The sequence below is a fragment of the Xiphias gladius genome, chromosome 17 (genome assembly GCF_016859285.1).
Source record: "Xiphias gladius isolate SHS-SW01 ecotype Sanya breed wild chromosome 17, ASM1685928v1, whole genome shotgun sequence".
In the NCBI taxonomy this organism is placed as follows: domain Eukaryota; kingdom Metazoa; phylum Chordata; class Actinopteri; order Istiophoriformes; family Xiphiidae; genus Xiphias; species Xiphias gladius.
In genome coordinates, this window is record NC_053416.1 from 1,034,885 (window position 1) to 1,057,770 (window position 22,886).

Here is a 22,886-nt window from a genome sequence, read left to right on the forward strand (position 1 = left end):
TTATAGCAGAAAATAACTGTCAGATGTGCTGATAATGAAAATAATTGTTGGTTGCAGCCTCACAGTTCTCTATAATAGAATAATACGACCTTGCCCGAGGTCTTCTTTTTGTTACCGTTACTTTGCACACAGTAAAAAGCAGTTTGATAAAATACAACTTTAAAATAAAGGAATTCAATATTTTTATTATTATTATTATTAGTGGAGGCCCTGGGGGTCTGGGACCTTCGGGCAGTTGCCTGTTTTGATCCCGGTGGTAGTCCAGCTTTGGGAACCGGGCTAATAAGTTGGATCAATTCTTGGATCTTTTGCAGTCACATGAAGAGGGACTTTTTTCATTGTTTGCAGCAGGTATTTGATTTGCAATAAGTGTCAGAGGGGTTTAATGCCCCAACTCTCGCCATGTTTACTCATACCTCTGCTACCTGTGCGTTTTTTGACAACCAATTATGTTGCCGTGTTCGATAGACTCAACACTGTTGCGTGTTCAAACAACCGGGCAGTGCTTTGTCACGCAGCTCTCTGACTTGTGTGTTCATTGGCAGAGAGGACAAACTCAGTCTTTACCGTTTGAAGCGGGGTTGACGATGGTGATGATGGAGGGAACAGAGCAGGAGGGTCGGAGGTAGAGGACGGAGAATAGAGGAGGGGCTGACGTGTTCACTGCATTCACTTTGCTTTCTAATTAAAGCCTCAGATAACGAGAGGCAGAGCGAAGAGGAGACAGCGAGACGCTCAAAGCTTCAGCAGCTTCCCTGGAAGAAAAGGTGAGTGCTTCATTACCTCCGCTGCTTTATTTGGCTTTTTCACGGTTATATCACACATCAGCTATCGATTAAAGGCCTGTGCATGTCAGGATATTGGCGATTCTAAAACGTAAATGATATAGTTCATTCCAAAGAACATTTTCTACGGTGTCTCATGAACTAGGACTTATCGGCCTTAGTCATTCTTGCTCTTTATCATCAGTGTGATGTTTTTTAATGCAAGGAAACATTTTCCCGGGAGTTTCGGGAACATAAACCTTTAATTTTTTGATTTCTTGGTGAAAATGAGTTGCACGTTAATAACATGCTGTGTTTTAGATACGTACAGTGCATGACTCCTTTGTCAGAACAGAAGTCAGTGGTTTGGTTTACTGTCTTTTTAGCAGGGAGCGTATGCGAGACAATTCAACACAATCACAGCAGCTTGGATCAAGCCAATTTGCATTTGCAGTGCATAGGCAGCAAAATAAAGCTAAATAAATCGCAATAGAATAATTAATTGAGGAAATGTTAAGTAGATGTGGAATTCAAAATTAACAGACAACTATGTGGTTTCAAGCCATAACGTGTTGGCATGTGACAAAAGAGTTTATTTCGCACCTCAGTCGCTTTAAAAAGCCAGCGTGCCTCATAAAAGCAACAGATCGGAGCTGCACTGTGAGAGCCTCTTCCCCCAGCTCCGCGGTCCCTATATTGGGTTTCATTCCTGCAGTTCTGACTGAATGAACGCTGATCAATTATTTACAGAGAAGCTGAAGGTCAGGGGAGAAGCCCCGAGAGACCCTTCGGCCCCGAAACAGACACAGCTCCAGCGAAGAAACCGGACAAGATGAGACCATGAGGACGATCAGGACCAGCAGCAAAAGTGAAGGTAGGACCGATACATCTGTCAGACTCCCTCTGATCCAGATCACACGGGTGTTCTGAAAACTGCAGTTCCTCATTATCAGAAACAGGCTAAATGTATTTGCAGATTCAGTCTGTCCAGTTCAAATGCTGCAAACTGTACTGACTGGACGTATTTCCACGTTTTGTACAAGTGAGGTCAACCGCTCTGAAACAAATCCAGCTTTTACATATCCTCTTTGATGAATGAAACAATTAAATAATCAGTTACCTGATCAACAGAAAGTGAACTGACAACAGTTTTGTATGTCCAGTGTGAGTATTGGCCTCTTTTCTCCTTTTTCTATGATAGTGAACTATAACAGTCTTTGGGTTTTGGACTGTTGGCCAAAACAGTGACAGTGACAAAGCAAGACATCCAGATTCGTCAAATTTTCTGGTGTTTTACAGACCAAATGGTTCACCAAGAACTACAGATTGCAACACTCTGTCAGGCTGAGTGGAATTTACAGGAACCTCGACATTGTTATGGCAAATCTGTTCTTTGAATGGTAAAAATAACGGATGTATTTGCAAAAACTCGTCCGGCTCTCAGGAGGATGATGGGCTTCCTGGTTACTGATCAGACTTTCAAATGAATTCTGCCAAATTCATCTGATCATCTGAGTTGCTCTGCAATATTTTGCTATTGTCTTACCTAGTTATGTGACTTCCTTTATTTAGTTGTTACCATTAATGATAAAAGTCTGTTAAAAATTTCTATTCATGGTAAAGGTAGTATTCCTAGTTTATTTAAACCAAAATTTGACTGTGTGGTCAGTTGAGAGAAGACTGGGATTTCTGTGGCTGAAAAAGCAAAAACATTGCTTTTTACTGGGTGACACTATTACAGAGTTAAATCGTGAAAATGTAAGCTACGCTTCAGATCCCCCAAATCCACCTCAAAACACGTACAATGTCCAAACCCTTCTCTCTAAATCAAATCATGTATCCTTTATGTCCATTAGCATAAGAGAGCATTTCTCCTTAATGATTACACCTGATCTTTGTCCTGTATGTGTCTACAGTTTACTTGGTCTGGTATGTTTTTAGGGCTTAAATATAAGTAAAGCTGTTCGTAACAGTCTGGAACGACGTCTTTTACACTATGTGTGAGCCACAGTATTACCTGGGCCAGCATTGCTAAATTATTATCATAGCTACATTATTTGCCACTGTTGTTTCAAAACACGGGCTTGAATTTAAACCCTGACCCGAACGCTTCAACAGCTGGAACAGACCGCCTACCAGCCATACAGAAAGGATACCTGAATGGAGAGAGGTTTCCGGAAAGCTTCGTTAATGATTGAGGGGCTAATTGAGCGAGACACAGTCTTCATCAGCAAAATGCCGGCTGTACGTTCTGAACGAGCTTTTCCAAATTAATGACTGTGTGTTTTCTTTCCTCTTTGTCGCAGAAACTCCTTCTTATCAGAGATATGGATCAGTCGACAACAAATAGACAGAGATTAGACAGATAGATAGACAGATAGGTAGGTAGGTAGGTAGGTTGATAGATAGACAGATAGGTAGAGATCAGAGAGAGATTCGATAGACGGATCAATAGATCGATCAGAGGACGGACAAATGAAGAAAACCTCAGTGAGTGAGAAGACTTGAGTCCGGTGAAGAAGCTGAGATAATGCCAAAGGAACCTGAACCGATCCAACTCCGCCAGATATAGCCTTCAGAGGTTCATCATGGGATTGAGCCAAGCCTACAACGTCACTCGAGGTATCGGTTTGGTGGCGAAAGCGGCGGAGAGCGACCACCCCAACATGTCTGGCACCTTGCCCACCTCGTCTCTCCCTCCGTCGTCCTGCAGCATCGACGAATCCTACAAGTATGTCTTCTTGCCCGTCTGCTACTCGCTGACCTTCCTCTTCAGCCTCACTCTCAACTCAGTGGTGCTGCTGCGCTCCTGCCGCCACCATGGCGGCTGCTGTGGCGCTGGTGGTAGCAGTGGTGGTGGACGACGTTGGAACACCTCGCTGACCTACATGGTGAACCTGGCCACCACCGACCTGATGTATGGCCTTTCACTGCCCTTTCTGGTGGCAAGCTACATGATGAGGGACAGCTGGGTGTTCGGGGACTTCATGTGTCGCCTCGTACGCTTCCTCTTCTACTTCAACCTCTACTGCTCCATCTTCTTCCTCACCTGCATCTCCGTGCACAGGTAGGATGTTCCGGAAACACGCCAGCCCAATGGAAAATAATGTTACCATCATTACTCTTAGCCAAATTCTGTTCTCTGTTTTCAGTTTCGAGATTAATCATTGAGTTGATGATTAAATTCTAGTCACAGAGATAAGCTGCTATTTTGTTTTCACTTAACCATTTTGGGTGGTTTTCTTTCTCAGGTTAATTGGCCCTTCACTAAGCCTAGACCTCCTTAGGTACTACAGCTACCACTGTTTCCAGATTGGTTGGTTTTCCACCCCATTAGGATACTTTTTATTTCATTTGGCAGTGAATCAGCCCCACCTCCTTTCCAATTATGATTGAGACTGACAAGGCACTGACTTCATTTGAGCCACAAAATGTAGCAGTTAAGCTTAGGTATACCTGGGGTAGTTTTATGTCAATTGGGTGGGTTTTAGACTATTTAGTGTCAATCAAATCTGACGACACGGGTTGTTTACATTAACTATGGCAGATTTACCATCTAAATTCTTAGTAATTTTAAAACAAGGGGTCCCTGATCTTACACAGAAGTGTAGAGTTAAAATTTTCTTAACTTAACTGGCTGGAGACTTTGACTGTCTCAAGCTGACTTTTGTGAAAGTGAAAACCCTGCAAAAGTTTCTTAAATACTCATTAGATGGCTTCATACATGATATTATGCTAATTCATCACATTGTCATGATGCAAAAAGGACTGAGGCTAATCCTGCGTTCATGTCATATCAGACTTATCAAAATAACCATTAGTGTTCATGTCAACGACCAAGTAGTGATTACAGCTGGGAAAGTGCCTGAAAAACAAAACAAATGGAGCAAATGCTCGTTCAAGGTAAATAAATACGTTACGTTCTCAATGCACAGTATTTGTAACCATCACACGAGCAATGAGTAACTATAATCATACAATCGTCTTGGATAGTTCGGTGATGTGAACTCTTACAAGTTATAAACATGGGACTATCTCCCATTCATGCCATCCATCCCATATGACATGAACGTGGTCTAAAGCTAATGTCCCAGGTCAAGAGTCAGCTGACGAAACGTGTAGAAACATGGAACTAAAGAAGCAGCGTTATCTCAATATCTCAGCTCACCCAAATACAATAAATAGCAGGACACAGCTGCTACCAGCCTGAATTCATATATCTGGGACCACTGTTACACTCCCTGGTAGCGGATGGAAGCATGGACGGAGTATTAGACAATGGGCCCCTTGGCACTGACCTGTAGATGGCCCCCTACATAGGACTAATGCTAAAGCATGATGAACATGATGACTTGCAAGTGGCATTTGTGTCGACATCCACGTTGTAATTACGACTGGGAACATCGAAAAGTTCTGTTTTATTTGACTTGGCGCTTAATGACCCTGGGATGCCTGAAAAAACAAACTTTAGAGGTGGCACAGTTGAGTAAAGGAGTGAACTAATTCACCCTAGACAGAGTCGGAGACATAGATTGAAAACCTTGAACGGAAAAGGTACAGAGTCAAGAGGAAAACGAGAAACACCTGAAGAAGGTAACAGCTGTCTTTGAAAATTGCAAATATTGTATCAAAACGTGGTAAGAGGTGGAAAACCATTAAGAGTGAAGAATAGTAAACTAGAAGTCAGAATAATGAACTCTTGACAACAACCGGAATTGCTTCTTTGTTCTGGATGGTTTTGTCTCTTCTTAACTGAACAAAAGTATAAATTTCCTTTAAATAAAAACAGGAAAATGATCCTTCAGCCACACTGTAACTATTCTTTCAGGACACTCTTTTGTCCCTTGCACTGGACAGCGACGGTCTCCAAAATGGTGGCGAAATTACAGTTTGTTGCTCACCGATGAAAACCGTTTTTTGTAGTTTGGACATTCATCCATGGTTGTGTGAGTAGAAATCATTATAAACCCATAATTGAGCAGCTGGGCACCTGAATGTTAAGACTTTTTTAAACTAAAAGGAGAATGAGATTAAAGTGACGGATTCAAACTTACCGCTGGTTGTCCTCCCCAGGTACTTGGGGATCTGCCATCCGATGAGGACCATCACTTTGGAGAGCAAGCGGGTGGTGAAGGGGACCTGTGCATTGGTGTGGGTGGTGGTTTTCATTCTCACCTGCCCCATCTTCCGGTTCGCCCAGACTGGATACGTCAGGCGAGGAGGCGGCGTAGTTGCCGGGCCCGGAGGGGCAAGGGACGGCGGGAACAGGACTGGGGAACAGGACGGGGAGGGGTACATGAACTGCTGGGACGACGCCATCGATAAGGAGTTTGCTGACTACGTCCCGTATGGCATCGTCCTCCACCTGTTGGGCTTCTTCGTGCCCTTCGTCATCATCGCCTGGTGCTACTCTCAGGTGGTCAGGACGATATTTCAGACCCTGCGCTCCCCTCCCAGCTCGATAGAGGGCGGTGAGGACGGTCAGGTGGGGGATTGGGCAACAGAAGGAGTTAGAGAGCGGGAAAGAACCTCAGTCTCCATCTCTGGCTCACAGTACTCCCACTACATCCGTCGGCGGCGGAAATCCATCAAAACCATCGTAACCATCACGCTGCTGTTTGCGCTCTGCTTCCTGCCGTTCCACGTAACCCGGACACTATTCCTGCTCCTGCGGCGGGGGCAGCTCGGCGGCTGCAACGCCATGAAGACCGTCTCCATCTGCTACAAGGTAACCCGACCGTTAGCCTCCTGCAACGCCTGGCTCAATGCCCTCCTCTACTTCCTGACGGGGGATAAGGGCGCCCCCTGCTGCTGGCCAGTAGAACACACAGTCCGCCGGGACCGCCGGAATGGCTCCCTCTGGTGGCCGCTGAAGATCCTAAAGAAGGAGGGGGTGGGAGAGGACGATCAGGAGGCGGCTGAGAAGGTTGAAAGAGAAGTGCACATGGAGAATGAGTCGAAGTCTTCGAGGGTAATCTTCTAGGAAATAAGAGTGTTTTTTTTTTTTTTAAATAAAAGACTTAAAACAGCATGTTATGCACCAGGACTAAGATCCATCCATTGAACCGATAGCTGCTCAATAGTGCTGAGTATTGATAGAAATTTCTTTGAGACTAGTGCTTGGGGATCTGTGACACCTGAGTTGTGTTACTATCCAAGTTTTCGTCCAAATTTAGGACAAATTTTAAACAGATTTCCAGATAATAGGTAAAAGACAATGCTAATTAATGCACGTTTACATCCACTACTGTTAGTGGAGTTTTTAGGAGCTGGGTGCATAGAGGTAAACAGTTAGTGAAGCTAAATCTCCAGTAAATCACTGCAGAAGAGGAGGACAGAGCGGGATGGGGTCATTACGAGAGCTGCAGTCAAAGCTCAAAAGATGGAAAACCAGAGTTTTGGTTGTTTCATTTGTCAACTCAAGGAGGGTTCGATTCTCCTCATCGTTCCACAAAGATCTGATGCTTTCGTCTTTGCAGCGGAAGCATCGTGGACGTTTAAAGTCACATGCCTGACATGATTAGTTTTGGAAGTCCGATACACCAACTTTTCCACCTCAGCCAAGTATAAAAACTTCAACATTTTAACTTAAACAACACAATACCTGATAAATGTCGTCTCAAATCAAGTGGACATACAAAAAAGTCTCTAGAAATACGATTATTTTAAATTAATATAACTCTCAAAAATTTCCTTTACATCTGGAACTATTTGATCAAAGATCAGTAAAGAAGGTTTTTTTCTGACATTTTCAATACTCAGTTTTACAGACACATTTCAGTCAGTGGCATTGAACACCCGGCGCTACCATGAGACGTATGACTGTCTCATTTCTCATCGCTCCCACAGTGAACAGGAAACAGGGAGTTTGTGAAAAAGAGCCACATGTCCTGAATCAGAAATGTGTGGAGCATCATACAGGGGACGATGTTTATTTAAATGACCTGCCCCCAAATTACATATCACGTCCTCAAATGACTAATTTACTGATTAACTCAAATTAAGTTTTTTTGTTCTCTTAGTTTGGTCATTTGTTCCCCGGTAGATTACTAAATTGAGCCCCTGAATGGATTCATTTCCTGACGTCATCACCTTCATTTGACCCCCAAAACTCTACGTGGTTTTATTTTGATTCTGGATTCAGGTCTGTGGATATACTCGCGGTTTTGGTTGTTAAAGACACAGGTTGTGTCCCAAATCCAGTCTAGACTAACTCTAAGCAGATTTTTAATATGCACTGTTTTCACACGGGAAATACTGCTGACGGACTTTACACCTACACTACGCAGCACAACGCACAAACAGAACGGAGGAGCAGCTCAGAGCGGGAAAACATCGATCCTCATACAGGAACCACTCGCGCGAAGAGATTCGTTGGCCAGTTTTCTGAACCGGTTCACAAGCGATCCAGACCCGTCGTCATGAGCAGAACCTTTACCTTCCTGCGCTGGAGAATCAGGAAACATGAATCTGAAGTAGGTTGGAGTTTAAATCTAACGCCTCACAACTAAACTAACATACATAACCAAAGCCAGCATTAAATCGCTCTTCATCATATTATTATCATCATAACAGCTTCTCAATTTACCGAGAGGTTTTTCACATCAGGAGCTTTTTTCCGTTCAGTAGTTTCTCGATTCCTGCAGGTCTTTGTCCGGCGGGTGATGACACTGTGACATCACCTGCCGAAGGCTATAACCTTCTCACCACTAATATGTGTGGGACTGACACGACCCCTTGACCTCCCCTCGTGTCAGTCACGGACCACTTTGTTTTTTTAGGGTAACACCTCACGTTCAACCATTCTCCCTTTGTCTCCGCTCTCTTAACACGTCGTTGTAAGCTGCGGTAATATTTCCTGCACACGGCGAAACCTGTTAAGTGCTTTTCTGCTGATCTTTCTGACGGTAGAACCTGAAGCTCCGCAGAGTGAAACTCCTTTTTACTCTTTGGTGATGTTTATGCGAATGAAACAAACAGGGCGGGACGGGTGAACGTCTCGCGGACGTGCACCCCCCCACGAACAGGTGGTGTTCGAACATTCGTAAGAACAAACCTCAGAAAAAGAGTGGGAGGGATTAAGGATAGGGATGTAAAAACGTTCTTGAAGCCAAAAGAAAGGAATTGTCCAGCTCCACCTACTCTGTGGATACTCTGATAAACAGTAAATCTCAAGAAAAAACGCTGTGGCTTCTCTCTGAGAAGTTTCGTTGGGTTTGACCTTCTGAAGTCACTGTTTGACATCCGCTGCTGCATCGTCTCCTCTTAGTATTAAACTGTTAAATCTGACGATTTGTTTTTTCAACCAGCGTGTATTGGGTTTACTGCACACTACTGTATGTAGTAAACATCTGGGACAGTTTCCTTTAAGGCACAAACTAATGATTATTTTTATTACCGATTTCTCTGTTGACTATTTTCAGAATAAATTCTTTTATAGATAATAAAATGAAAATAAAACTAGTGGAAAATGCTCCAAGAGTCTAAGGTAACGTCTTCAAATGTCTTGTTTTGTCCAAAACACAAAGATATTCAATGACATATTTCACAGAGAAAACCAACACTTCCGCACATTTAGAGGCTGGAACCGGACAACGATTGGACGAATGACTTCTACGATTAACCCATCAACTTATCAATTAATCAACTAAAACCTTCAGCGCTACTTTTCTTCTGCCCCCACCAGAAGAGAGTGGGGCCATTTCAGTTATTTTGAGAAAATCATTTAGCAAATTTCCACCTGATTTCTACCAAACTGTCTCTGTAGCAAAGAACTGAAATAAAAAAATCGCTTCTGTCCACGTGAAATTATTGTCAGTCGAGAGGCTTGAAGGGGAATTATTCCCATTTTAAAGACTCGTTTCAGTCAATAATTGTGAACATGCACCTTCTGCTGTTAGCCAGAAACTAGAGGTGACCTTTGACCCTGTGACCCTGTTCTGTTGAGGATTAACGAGTTGCTGACTTTGTTGTTTTCATGTCACATTGGTAGCAACAAACCTTCACTTTTGAAGCCGCGACGTCGTCTGACATCCTGGAACATGATTCTTAAAAAAGGTTGGCGCTCCCCTTTAAGTGTCTTGTGAACTGGGAGCCATGTTGCTGCCCTGTGCCGGTGTCTGCGTGACGGACGTTCCTGCCGTTTTCGAGCTCAGGTCAGTCTGAGATCTCAGACCTCATTTTTTCAACTCGTGTATTTTGATGTTTTATGGTGAAATATCTGGATTAAAGTCTGTTGTTGACGTCAGCTCTCCGTGTCCTCGGCCTCGTTCATGGTTAACGCGTGGATCCGTTCGATCCCAGTGAACGTCTCGGAAATGATTAATCAGCTGGACTATCATCTCCGTGTGCCTGGATGAGACACATCCGCTGGTTCTCTGACTCTGCAGATCAGACAGTTCAACTAAAGCACTGAAAGAAACCACATTTTTATCTCACACTGACTCAGTAATTACAAACATTTCTAGATACAGGACGCATTTTTGCAAATAGTTCAGTTTTACACAAAATCTGAAGAATTGCTTTTTTTTAGTGACCTTTATTTAACCTATTTCTTTACTTTATTTAACTGTATTTTTGAAATCCTACTCTTTTTCTGCCGTAACCTTTTAAAACACCCTGCCCCGCCTGTGGGACGCTTTGGCTTTGGTAGCGCTACTTTAGAGTAGGTGTGTTCCGGTCTGTACTGGACTCAGTCTTCACACAACCTTGACAGATTCTACTTCATTTGAGAGCTGTAAGTCTCCTGACTCTGTCTGTGCAAAGCACTTTAGGATCTTCGCGTCGCTGCAGCAGCTGTTCACGCTGAACTGGTTCAGACTTGTGGCTCCCCAGGGTTTTCCACACTAAAGGTCCCACTACAGGCTTTAGATTTGCATTTTAATGCCAAAAAAAAAAAGTGGGTTTGGTTAACAAACTTACAGTTCCTCATGTTTGTGCCTCTGTGACTTTGGTTCAGTATCTTATACTCACTCTGACTTTTTGGTTGTGAAATTAAAAGAGGTTCCTTTCTAAGGAGACCTTGGGTATGATGACTGTGATCTAAAAGGTTGAAGAAAAGGAACCTTTTTATTTTCGGTTCATTGTTTATGTGCTTTGCACAAAAATGGGGATGTCTGTTAAGGGGTTAATAATATATAGTGCTAATTGGTTGGCTGGGTAACAGCCAAGGGCCAATCCCAAAAGCAAACTATACTTTGTTTTTTAAGCACCACTTTCTGATAAGCTTCCAATTTAAAGGGCTCATAAGCTGTAATTAATAGATTTACTCAGTTAAAAGATAACAGCTGCAGGACATGTGGACCAAAGTCCATTTAAAAACGGATTATTAACATTATTAATTATTTATTGTATTTATGTTGTTTTATTTGTCTGTTTCAAAAGTCCTGGCTGGGGCCCTGCTGCCAGGAATTAAAGTTTGGTGGGGTAACACTGAAATCCTCATTTCATTTATTTATTTTATTTATCCATTATATATCCAGGAAGGTGCCACTGAGTTACAAGATCTCTTCTTCCAGGGAGTCCTGGTCAAAGGCAGCATTTGTAGACCATTTCCATGGTCTAAAAGAAGTCAAATGCAAAACAAGACCAGTGCAAAACCTGGTTTATGGCTGGACCGCATGTGGTCAAAGTGCGAAATTGAGGACGCAGTTAAAAACTGTTGTGGATCCGCTGTAAACAACTACTTTCAGAGGGAAGTAGCTAAAACCTGCTAGAAAAGTCGTTAAATGTCCCTCGATGATGTAATACACTAATTAACATATTCATGATGTCATCGTGTCATATTTGCATCCTGCCTAGAGTCCGGTGGTTTCAGCCCTTTATCTCTTCGCTTCTCTCCTGCTCTCTGTGCTCACATATACAGTCATTTAATACAGTTGAATTCCCAATACAACCAGTATGAAACAGTGACTGAAACGTGGCCCATTAAGACGACACGTTAACCAGCAGTCACGTCCAAGCTGCTGCTCTGCTGCTAAAATCCCGGTTTCATGACCACGACGTCGTCTGACAGAATCACCAGACACACGAGTTAAAGACAACGGCTGAGCTGAGATTTCAGGTGTATTTACCTGCTCGCTCACGTCTGTCTCAGCTGCTGTATGGTCAGTTGAAAAGGACGCATAGAGACGTGCGTCTGTGGAGGGAAAGATCGACCTTGCGCTATTGGAGCCACACTGGCGACACACTAGGTGCTTCTGTGAAAAAAAGTCGGTAAATCTAGCGACAAAGGCGGTAAATTGGCAACACTGCCTGTAAACGACCCCCAGTGACGCAATAGAAACTGTCCGCGCCAATTTATTTTGAAAGAGCAACAGCCATTGGGGAAACTCCAACACTCAGCTGGCCGATCACCAAACTTATCACAATTTATCCAGAGGGGAACATGAAAATCAGAACCACGTTTCGTCACAGTCCATCCGATAGTTGTTGAGTTATTTCAGTCTGGACCACAGTGGTGGATTGCTCGACCCACACAGCCACTCCATAGCTTTATAGTAGTGGTGGAGCTAAAAATGTAAAGTTTGTCCTGAGAGTGGAAAGATCATGAGGTTATTAAAATCGAAAGGGTTCATCCTCTGGAGAACAGGAATGTGATAAGAGCATTTTATGGTAATCTGTTTAGATTTTGAGATTTCCTCTGCACAAGTGAAAACCTGGCACTGTCACATGAAGGGTCACAGTCACTAAAATTAGGGCTGCAACTAATGATTCTTTTCATTACAGATTATTCTGCCAATTGTTTTCTTGATTAATTGTTTAGTCAATAAAAGGTCAGAAAACTGAAAAATGCCTGTTATAATCTCCCACAGCCTAAGATGACGTCTTCCAATGTCTTATTTTGTCTGACCAACAGTTCAAAACCCCAAAACTATTCAGTTTAGTATCATGGCTGACAAAGAAAAGGATCAAATTCTCACATTTTTGAAGCTGAATCCATGAAATATTTGCTTAAAAAATGACAGAAATGTTTTATGATTATCAAAACAATTGCCGGTTAACTATCTGTTGATCTACTAATCGATCTCTGATCCAGGACAGTCTTACTACTACTAATCAAAGCAGAGCACATCTCAGTCATTCATTGATCATCAAGTTTCTTAAGTAAAACAAAGAACAACTTGATGCTTTTATTTCAGGAGAAGGAGAATTCCCAACCACAACACTAGATGGATGTATCGTATGTGATCAGGCCGTATACTTTCATTATATTCCTCACAGTAACTGTGTTTACATTCTTTTTTTCACTTTGTGATACACATTGGTGGTGGGCAAGTTCAAGTAGGAAAATACCCCCATGCCACCAACTGCAGAGGTAATTGTGTTAACGTTACGTGATTGTGGTGAGAAGAAGGTTTGCGGTAGAGATGCTTTGTTAGATCTGTTTTGGTGGAACAGCCACTCTCAACAATCCCCAATCAGAAACTTGCGGGAGATAACAAGCTGACCAATCACAGTTCCTGTTGTCTCCACATGGTCACATGTAGTTACATTTTTGTGGAGACGCGTGGCAGCAAACCGCGCAGGGTCTGTAGCAACGCATGAATTGCTCCATTAGGAGTCTGCAGCCATGCTAGCGGCTATGAGCAGCTGCAATTAGGCACAGTGGTGGTTTGAGCTACAGCTGAGCCCGACGGGAACCTCATTAGTTCTGCAAGTATTTGGTCATAAACTAAAGGATTCGGCAAATTAACATGTTGACCCGATGATGGTGGTACGTGAAAAACCAGAGGATCATCACAGTTAGTACTGTTCATCCTGAGGAGAACATGAACGTCTGATCACATTTCATCACAATCCATCAAATGGCTGTGGACATATTTCAGTGTGGACTAAAAAATCCCCCCCCTATGGTTCCGCTAGAGGAAAAGTCAGAGGACAACCAAAGTCAGTAGGATTCATCCTCTGGGGACCATAACTGTTTGTGTAATTTCATGTTAATCCATCCAACAGTTGATGAGATACTTCAGTCTGGACCAAAGTAGTCGGCCCAGGCGACATGTGATGGAGTGCAGGTGATTGTCATTAAAGTCAATGGGGCTCATGTAAAATTCAAGGTGGTGCATAATTTTGTCTCCTGCCGTTCAGTGAGTGGAGTGGTGCAACTGGCGGACAAAAGACCTTCAACAAGACTGAATATAAGGCACTTAACAGCATATTTGTTTAACAAGACAACAGCTTATGAAATGAGCATCGAGGTGAATCCACACCTCTGACAGTCTCAACAAAAACGAACATTTTCCGCTTCATAAACTAGTATTTGATGGACTTGTAACGTTCAGCTGTACTTCTTGTATGAAACTGTTATAGTTTAACTGTTTATAGTTTATAATGCTAATTTGTGTCACATGGTTTTTTGTGATTTTTACACTTTCCATCAATGTTTCTCCATCATTCAATTGATCAGCTCCCACTGGGTGTCACTGATCAGCCTGTAGTTGCATCTCCGGTAGTTTTCAGGGTGAACCTGTCGCTGTCGCCATACCTCCTCGTACAGGCTGCGTACGACCGGAGGCAGTTTTGGAAAGCCGGCGGTGTGAGCCAGGGTGTCACAATACTCCCACTGATCCTTGTCCATGATCAGCAGGTGGCGCTGCTGGACTCCACGCTCCTCCTTTTCCTGCAGCTCTCGGCGGACCTCGTCCTCCATCTCAGCCCTAGACGGTAAAGTGACTGAGCCGTCCAATACAGCCAGAGCAAACTGGACCTGTGGAGATAAATATATACATATATATACATACACACACACACACACACACACACACACACACACACACACACACACACACACATACACATATATATGCATACACACACATATATATGCATACACACATATATATATACATACACACACACACATATATATGCATACACACACACATATATATATATACACATACACACATATATATATGCATACACACACATATATATATATATACATACACACATATATATATTAATATATATATATACATGCATACATACATATTTGCATACATACATATATATCTAGAACCACATCATTTGGTTTAAATCTGACCAGTCTAACCAAATGCTCTGTATTTCTCTTAATGATCATGTTTCGTCATAAGCCTCTTTGATAGGGGGTGTGCCACAGGGTTCAATTCTTGGTCCTTCCTGTTCTCTGTGTATAAACTGCTCCTTGGAAACATAATCTTGCAGTGAGGCTTTTAGTAAAAACTATACCCCAGTTTGAGCTTCTCTTCATTGGTTCCCTGGCGTTTTGATTTTTATGTTTTACTCTGGACATACAAGCCAACACATGGTCAGGACCTTCTGACCCCTGGGAGGAGCCTCATGTCTTCAGGACTTGTGGCTAAAAACTAAAAGTGATGGAGCTTTTTCTGTTGTTGACTGGAACAGCGCTTTAAAAAATAATTTAAAAAAACATCTGTTTGGTGTTTTCTTGTTTTTATATGTTTTATTTTGTGGGTTGTAAATTTATTTCCCTTTGATTTATATGTTGTCTTCTCTCTCTTATTTCACTCTCTGCTTTCTTCTCTCTGTAAAGCACTTTCTAAGTTGTTTTGAAAAGTGGTAGGTAAATAAAGTTGCGGACTTTATCTGGAACAGTCTGGAAGAGTCTTTCCAGTCTCTGCTGAGACCTGGACGAGTTTCTCTCCGCCCACCTACTGACACTTCAGCTCACCTGGCAGTTGAAGTTGGGGAAGGGGCAGATGATCTTGCAGATGCCAATGAAGAAGAGCGTGGGGAAGGCAGGGGGCACCAGGAAGCGGTACAGGGGCGACACCAGGTGGTCCTGGATCTCCAGACCAAGCTGATCTGCGTCCAGGAATGGATACCTGAAGTTGTACCCAGTGCAGAACATCAGGACGTCTGCCCTGCCCACCGAGCCGTCCTGCAACAGGTAGTTTTCATTTTAACATGGTGTTAAATTCTATTTGGATACACAATGAGGAAGTGCTGGAAAATGACTAAAAAAGTTCCCCTCGTAGAGAAGGAATGGATGAATGGACGGTTGTTCAGAAGGCGTCCTTACTGAACCTCTGAACCCTCACGTATACTTCAGTGAGTGTGCTCCAACTTTTTGCAGTGATGAATGAGTCAAATAGGACAGTTTTGACATCAAGCAACACATGCTGACAGTTCAGGGGCCTCAATTCTCGTAGCATGTGTAGAACAAGCTCTAAATGCGTGTGTATGAACAATCCACGCGTGTTTGGTCCAAAGGGGAATAATGACACGGTATGGGGACAGGTGGTTCACATAACAGATACACAGACCACTTCGATGCAATTCATAGACTACAAATGTGTTTGAATTTGTTTTTTAATTGTTGCACAGTTTAACAGTTTACAACATAAAACCAGTTATCGTTTTTTAATGTTGTGGCTGATCAGTGTATGTCTACCAATTAAAATGGCCGATACTGAGATCCTCTGGAACTCTTATATTAAACCACATGTGCTCAGTGATGCTGTACTAGAGAAACAAGACAAAACAGAGTCATTAACGGCATCATTTACTCTGGAAGAAATAAATAGCTTGTAACCCAAACAAAACTGGGAATTCACATCTTCAGGAACAATTGTTTATTATATATGCATTATTAGATGGTTGACACTGGAGTTCATTTGTGTGACTGTAATTTAGGAATCGGTTTGCTTATACTTGTCTATCACTGGGAATCAGTGGGTAGGTCTGGTCGGGAGAGCTTCTGAGTGTACGCACATTTTCAAGCACCAGAAGAAACTGATAAATTGGATTCTATGCGTAGAAATGAGTGTGCACTGACAAATGAGGCAACCTGACTCTGATCATTTAATTTCTGTCCACACGCACATCAGGCAGGAACCGCTCGCATGAGCAGATTTGCAAGAGCATTTGTTGAACTCACCAGTTTTCTAGTATTTAGAATTTCCTATGAGGTGGAAAATCAACAAGTGGTCCAAAACTGTCCTACAACTCAAGGAACAGTGGTCAATTAAACTTAACTAGGAAAAAGCAAAAGTTTGAACTGAGTTTAAAGTAAAATTTTGCTAAGAAATCAGTAAATATATCCCCATTTCTTTGCTCTTTGTGGAAAAATAATAGCGGATGACACAACAGAAACTAAAGTGGGTCAGAATTAGAGCAGATTAGTGCCGGGAGAGTTCAGTCACCTGGAAGCGAATGCTGCCGTCGTCCTCGATCGCCACCACCGGACTGGACTGTTGAATCCCAGGCGGAAGAGGAAAGGTGAGACGAGGGCGACCGTGACTCAGAGTCACCTGGAGAGAGAGAGAGACCGAGAGCTGGTCATCAAACGTGACACCCGGGTCTCTCGGGACCTTGGTTGTGGTGAGAGACGAAGAGGCGGTTTGATGTTGATATTGTGATGGAGACATTGATTGGCTGGGACGACTCGGAGTTCAGTCTCAGAGAGATTTAGTGTTTCTGAATTTATTCAACTGATTTTGTGCTACTTGATCAATTGCACAATGCACTGGGATTCTCCAGGTTCAGGTATTCTCTAAAGATCCGAAAGATTGTCTGTCACAGTGTGTGTTCTGATGCAGTTCCAGAGTAAAAACATCATTTGCTGTTAGTAGGAGAACACACTGAAAGGGTTGCACAGTCGCTTGCTCTCCTTCCTCGTCCTCATTAACTAATTCCACATTCATCATAAAAGCGCTGTTTGTCCGTAGGCCTCTGTTTATCATTATTAGCATGCTAACAAAACGGAAAGCCACGTGAGCAGGGACATTCAGAGCAGTTTGCATGCTGAATTTCTCACTGAATTTACCCGACCGGCTTTGAAAAGTTGATGAACCATTTGAGATCTTTTACAAGCTCCAACAGCAGAAAGTCAGAGGAAAAAGGGCTGAGAAAGAGAAAGATGTCTCTAAAGAAGGCAGACTGTCATGGATTTAGAAAAACTCTTGTGAGTCACAGGAAGCAGACAGAAGATGCTGTTCCTCCAAAACAAAACGATCGGCAGATTTCTGCTGCCAGCGGAACAAACTCACTGCTAACATGTTTCACAGCTGTCGTGGGGGGAAAACAATAACCACTCCCGCAGCGTGAGAGCTACCAATCATCACTGTGGGCACATTATGTTTTCAGCAGCTGGACTCTCATACCTTTCTTTTGACAATGTGTTATTGTTCAAAAGAATTAAAAGCGGCTGTAAAGTTATAACTTACTGAGGTGTTAAAAAGTACTGTGCAAATGTTTTAGGCACTTCAGATGTTTAGATTCTTCGCCATCATCGGTCTCATCAGGAGGCGTATGATGGTCCCAGATTCATCCTGAAGCAGGACAATGAGTCCAAACACACAGCCAGAGTCATAAAGAACTGTCTGCAGAGACAAGGAGAACCAGGAGTCCTGAGGCAGATGGTCTGGCCCCCACAGAGACCTCAGCTCGACATCATGGAGTCAGTCTGGGATCCGATGAAGAGACAGAGGACACTGAGACAGACTGAATCCACAGGAGAACTGAGGCAGGTTCTCCGAGATGCTGGAACAACCTACCTGCCAAGAACCTGGAAACTGTGGTCAGGTGGACCGAGGAGAACTGGTGCTGGTTTAAATGCAAATTTTGACTTGACTTAGGTTTAAGTTCACTGATAAATAATAACTATTCATAGCATTGATTCTGCAAACATCCTCACTTTAGTTTAATGCTTCTGACTTTTGCACAGTGCTGTACATCAGCGTTTGTTACCTGGGCACCAGCTTTGGCCAGTTCGATGGAAATGTCCAATCCTGAGGCTTTGGCTCCCAGAACCACCACTGACTGACCCGAGAACAGCTCCGCATACCTGTACGAATGACTGTGGAGCACCTTTCCTGCAAACAGAGCGAGGACTGGTGTCAGTTCCATCTGTGTGTTCAGTACATGCATGTTTAGCCTAGCCTAGCATATGGACCGGAAGCAGGGAAGCCGTTAGCGTGGCGCCCTGAAAAGAGGAAATATCCATCTTCCAACAACTCGAAGTCTGTCGAGTCTGCGTAGAAGCACATTTCAAACTGGACTGGGTGGTTTGTGCTTTGCTCGGCTGCACCTGGTGAAGGTGTTTAACAAAGCAGGTAAAAGTGACTGACAGGGTGCAGGTTTCCTTGCTCTTCTCAGAAGCCACATATTTATACTTTAAGGGGGAGTTTCCATTTAAAATGATACTAAAATGATGTCAACTGACACTGTAACATTCCCTTACTTTAGTCAGCTTGTGGTTTAAGTTTACAGTACCATGCCCATTTAATATAAAACCTACGGATCAATGTTGAGGGTACCTTTGAAGCTCTGTATCCCTGGTATGTTTGGGAAGTGCGGGTCAGAGTAGTGCCTGCAAGACAAACACAAACAAACACGTTTAAACAGACAAATGCGGCACTCTGGCGACACCAAGTGGCAACGGGAGGTAATTACTTAAATAACATTAGTTATTATAAGTATAGTATTATCACCAGTATTATATAGTAAAGTTAAGGCCTGTAGATCCACATTTGACAAATGCAAGATTAACAAGAAGAGTAAAATAACCAACTGTCTTATGCGCATTACGTCGCATCGTACCCCGAGCAGACAAAGACTGAGTCGAAGGTCTCGGCTTTCTGACAACCAGTCGAATCGCAGGACGTCACTTCCCACCTTGTCGTCTCCTCCTCGCCCTCCTTTGTCACAACGACAGGCTTCACGTTTTCCACCACGGTGCTGAACTGACAGAGCAGAGTCGCAGTAAAGAATAGAGCTGCTGAGCAAAACATCAATTAATCTTTTAGGCCAAGAAATGTCCAAAAACTGTCAAAAGGCTTTTATCATTTCAGAAGCCCAAAGTGATGTCTCTGAGATGTTCATTTATAATCACATTAGACAAAAAGAAGCATCTAATCTTCACATCTGAGAAGCTTAAACCAGCAAATGTTTGGAATTTTTGCTTGAAAAATGATTATTCAACTATCAAAATGGTTGCTGATGAAATTTCGACTAATTGATAAATTGACAAATCGTTGCAGCTCTACATCCATTCTCAACATCGTTACAGATTAATTCTCTGTGGATGAACTGATCAATTACTCGACTCATGGTTTCAGCTCCGGTGAGGATCACGACACCAGCTTCAATATCTATCCAGCAGCCGCACGACTCACCCTGATGTGAGGCCGGAGGTTGTGGCTCTGGCAGTATCTCTCCAGGTACTTCTGGACCTCCTGATGGGGCAGGAAGCTGCTCAGCTGAGGGTCGAAGGGGAAATCAGGGAACATCATCACCTCTTTGGGCAGGTTGGTCCTGTCGGGAGATCGGGAAATTGCAATCACTTGACTCCAAATGAATTCAGAAGGCATCACACTTCTGAAGTCCAACTGTGGAGGCAGGCCACAACAGGTCTGGAGCACCCGTGAGCTTGGTTCGTACCTCAGAGGGAAATACTGACAAAAAACTGGTGAATGCAACAAGTCCAACTAAGATACTTCAACTGGGTATCTTACAGTCAATTTAGCCACTTTCCCTAGTAGTTGCATGGGGGTAGGGGGTGGGGATTGGGGTTCGTGACTGCCAGAGACACCTGTCACATTGCCATTTCATTCACTGGTATTATGAATCTATTACACAGATGAGCCCAAACATTACGACCAAAGCAGATCCGAACCACCTAGATACGTATTCTACATCTCTGAAGGTGTCCTGTGGAATCTGGTACCAAGACGTCAGCAGCAGATCCTTTAGTTCCTGTAAGTTGGGACGTGGCGTCAACACGGATCTGACTTGTTATTCCAGCAAATCCCCTGGCACCCTGTCCCGAGTTCATGGTTTGTCTCTCCTCGGACCAATGTCTGGAGGTCCTCAGGACTGCTAAACCGGTAGCAACCCACAAGCCTCGTGGGTCCAGAGACGCGCCGACTCAGTCATCTGACCCTAAAGAGCTGGTCCCTGCTCATTTCTGCCGCATCCAACGCGTGGACTACGAGAACCCACTGTTCACGCACCATCTGATGAACCCCCGAGCTCGAGATTCGCTGTTGTTACGAGATAGTCGACGCTGGGGGATCATGATGTCGGGGCTCATCGGTGTAGATTTATAGCCTTGCAGTGAGCAGAGTGACGACACGAAGACACACACAGAGACACCTGTGTGCACGGGAACATACCTGAGGTCTCTGTACATGCTGCTGTGAATCGGACGTCCGTTGTCGTACGTACCGACACGTTCATCGTAACACCAGGTGCCGCCGATGTTGTCGGTGAGCTCGAACACCACCGGGGGGGCGAAGCTGTTCGGATGGGACAGGATGTGTCTGGCCGCACAGAGTCCTGCCGCCCCGGCCCCGACCACCGCCACCCGCCGCAACATCATCCTCATCCTGAGAGAGAGAGAGAGCTGCTGAGGTCTTTACTCTGCAACGCCAAAACACCGTCAGCTCAGGGTTACGTTGGACGTGTCAGAGAACGACTGGTTGGGATCAGGGAAAAGGTTTGCTTCAGATTCAGGGAAGGTGAAACACTTAACGACAGAGAGACAGACCGGCCCCTGCCCACGCGAGCCAAAGTAACAGGGCTTTAAACTACAGGCTGGAAGCCTCGTGTACCAGGGGCAGGGCCAGAGGGTTGGCACAGGCCCCCCCGGGATATGACTGGCCATCCCTGGCGCCCCCCACCAGAGTAAGAAGGTGGTAGGTGGTGGGCCTGTTAGAATCAGAACCTCTGTATGAAGTGACTGGTGACATTTCTTGTTGGAAAGTCAATGAAACGACCACAGACAACGAGGCAGTGCCATTTACCTGTTGTCATTTGCAATTAATAAACCGTAAACTTTATTAACAGCTACAGTCGTCAGCGAACTTACTTGCACTGACTGATATACAGACGGACAGTGGTGGAATGTAACTGAGTACATTTACTAAAGTACTGTTCTTAAGTAAAGTACCTCAGATTTCTTTTCACGCCTCGTTATACCTCTGCTCCGCCACATTTCAGAGGGAAGTATTGTGCTTTTTTACTGCGCTGCGTTTATCTGACAACTGAGAAAATGGCTTGGAAACCATCGTGATCATCTCTGGTCTCATGTCTCGTGGTTCCAGCTTTTCAAAGGTAAACCTGCCGCTCCTCCCTCTGAAAATGGGCGTAATCATTTTGATGTTTGACGGTTGGCTGGACTGAACAAACTGAGTGAAGGTGTCACTCTGGGCTCTGGGTAGCCGTGAAGGCATTTCTCACTGGTTCCTTCATTTCAACAAACCAAACGAATGATTAGTCGAGAAAAATGATCAGCAAATCAGCTCTCGATAAAAATAATTTCAGGCTTGCAGTCCAATATAAACGTTGAATATTAGCTCCACTTCAACCAGCTACAGTCATACTCCAATGATGTGATACACAAGAGCATAAAAGGCACAGGGATCATTTTTCTGCACTGAGTCCTTTTAATACTTTTACCAAACTAAGGTTATAGATGCAGGACTTCTACTCCAAAGTATGTTTACAGTGACTTGTCAGTGCTTTCACTGAAGTCAAGGGTCTGAGTTCTTCCTCCACCAGTGCAGGTGGATTAGACATGAACATTAGGACTAGAAAAATCTTACCAGGTGTAGTGAACTTCACACCTGTCGGTTTATGAGTAACCACTGTCAGTCAGTGCGGATCCAGTCTGGACTCTGACCCGCTGAGAGATTCAACACCGCCAAGATAAAACCTGTTCATTTAATTTGCAGTTTTTTTTTTTTTTGGGGGGGGATTTTCATCGTTGTTCAGAGAAGCAGGTTTAACAAAACACAGAGTAGGTCAACAAAACGACCTTATCTCAAAGATTGAATGATTCCTGTTAATCGATATTTTGATTAAATCTTGACGATCATCACCTAGGTGAACTGTAACGATCGTAAACTGCGCATGCTCACATAAAACGGCAAGAAACTTTTTCTTTTTGTGAAACCTAGCTAGCGACAAAGTCCGCTACACATCTAGATTAACACACTCACTTTCATAAATTCATCAACTACGCATCACTGATCAATAAGGTAAACGTTACCGCAGTTCCGGCGTCCAGACGGTCGGCGGCGGACGCCAGGGAAACGCCGCTGACACGCAGAGCGACCTACTCGGCGAGGGGCTGGACCGTTGACGCCGTAGCACCGTTACAGCCAAGCGCGA

The 22,886-nt window shown here is 43.7% G+C and overlaps 2 protein-coding genes across 3 annotated transcripts; one reads left to right on the forward strand and one right to left on the reverse strand.

The window, feature by feature from the left end:
• The first annotated feature begins 3,352 nt into the window (after window positions 1-3,352).
• LOC120802494 (P2Y purinoceptor 3) lies at window positions 3,353-6,747 on the forward strand. The gene is made up of 2 exons (XM_040150386.1): window positions 3,353-3,831; window positions 5,838-6,747. The coding sequence occupies exons 1-2, from the start codon at window positions 3,353-3,355 to the stop codon at window positions 6,745-6,747; spliced, it is 1,389 nt and encodes a 462-aa protein (XP_040006320.1).
• Window positions 6,748-13,769: 7,022 nt separating this feature from the next.
• LOC120802497 (flavin-containing monooxygenase FMO GS-OX4) lies at window positions 13,770-22,886 on the reverse strand. 2 transcript variants are annotated; one of them, XM_040150392.1, is made up of 9 exons: window positions 22,765-22,886; window positions 20,888-21,100; window positions 19,889-20,027; window positions 19,314-19,456; window positions 19,031-19,083; window positions 18,462-18,586; window positions 16,916-17,023; window positions 15,442-15,651; window positions 13,770-14,472 (listed from the first exon to the last, which is right to left on the reverse strand). In XM_040150392.1, exons 2-9 carry the CDS (start codon window positions 21,097-21,099, stop codon window positions 14,161-14,163), a joined length of 1,302 nt encoding a protein of 433 aa, XP_040006326.1. In that variant the 5' UTR covers window position 21,100; window positions 22,765-22,886; the 3' UTR covers window positions 13,770-14,160. The 2 variants fall into 2 exon arrangements, with proteins under 2 accessions (XP_040006326.1, XP_040006327.1); XM_040150393.1 differs by lacking the exon at window positions 22,765-22,886 and having other exon boundaries at window positions 20,940-21,042.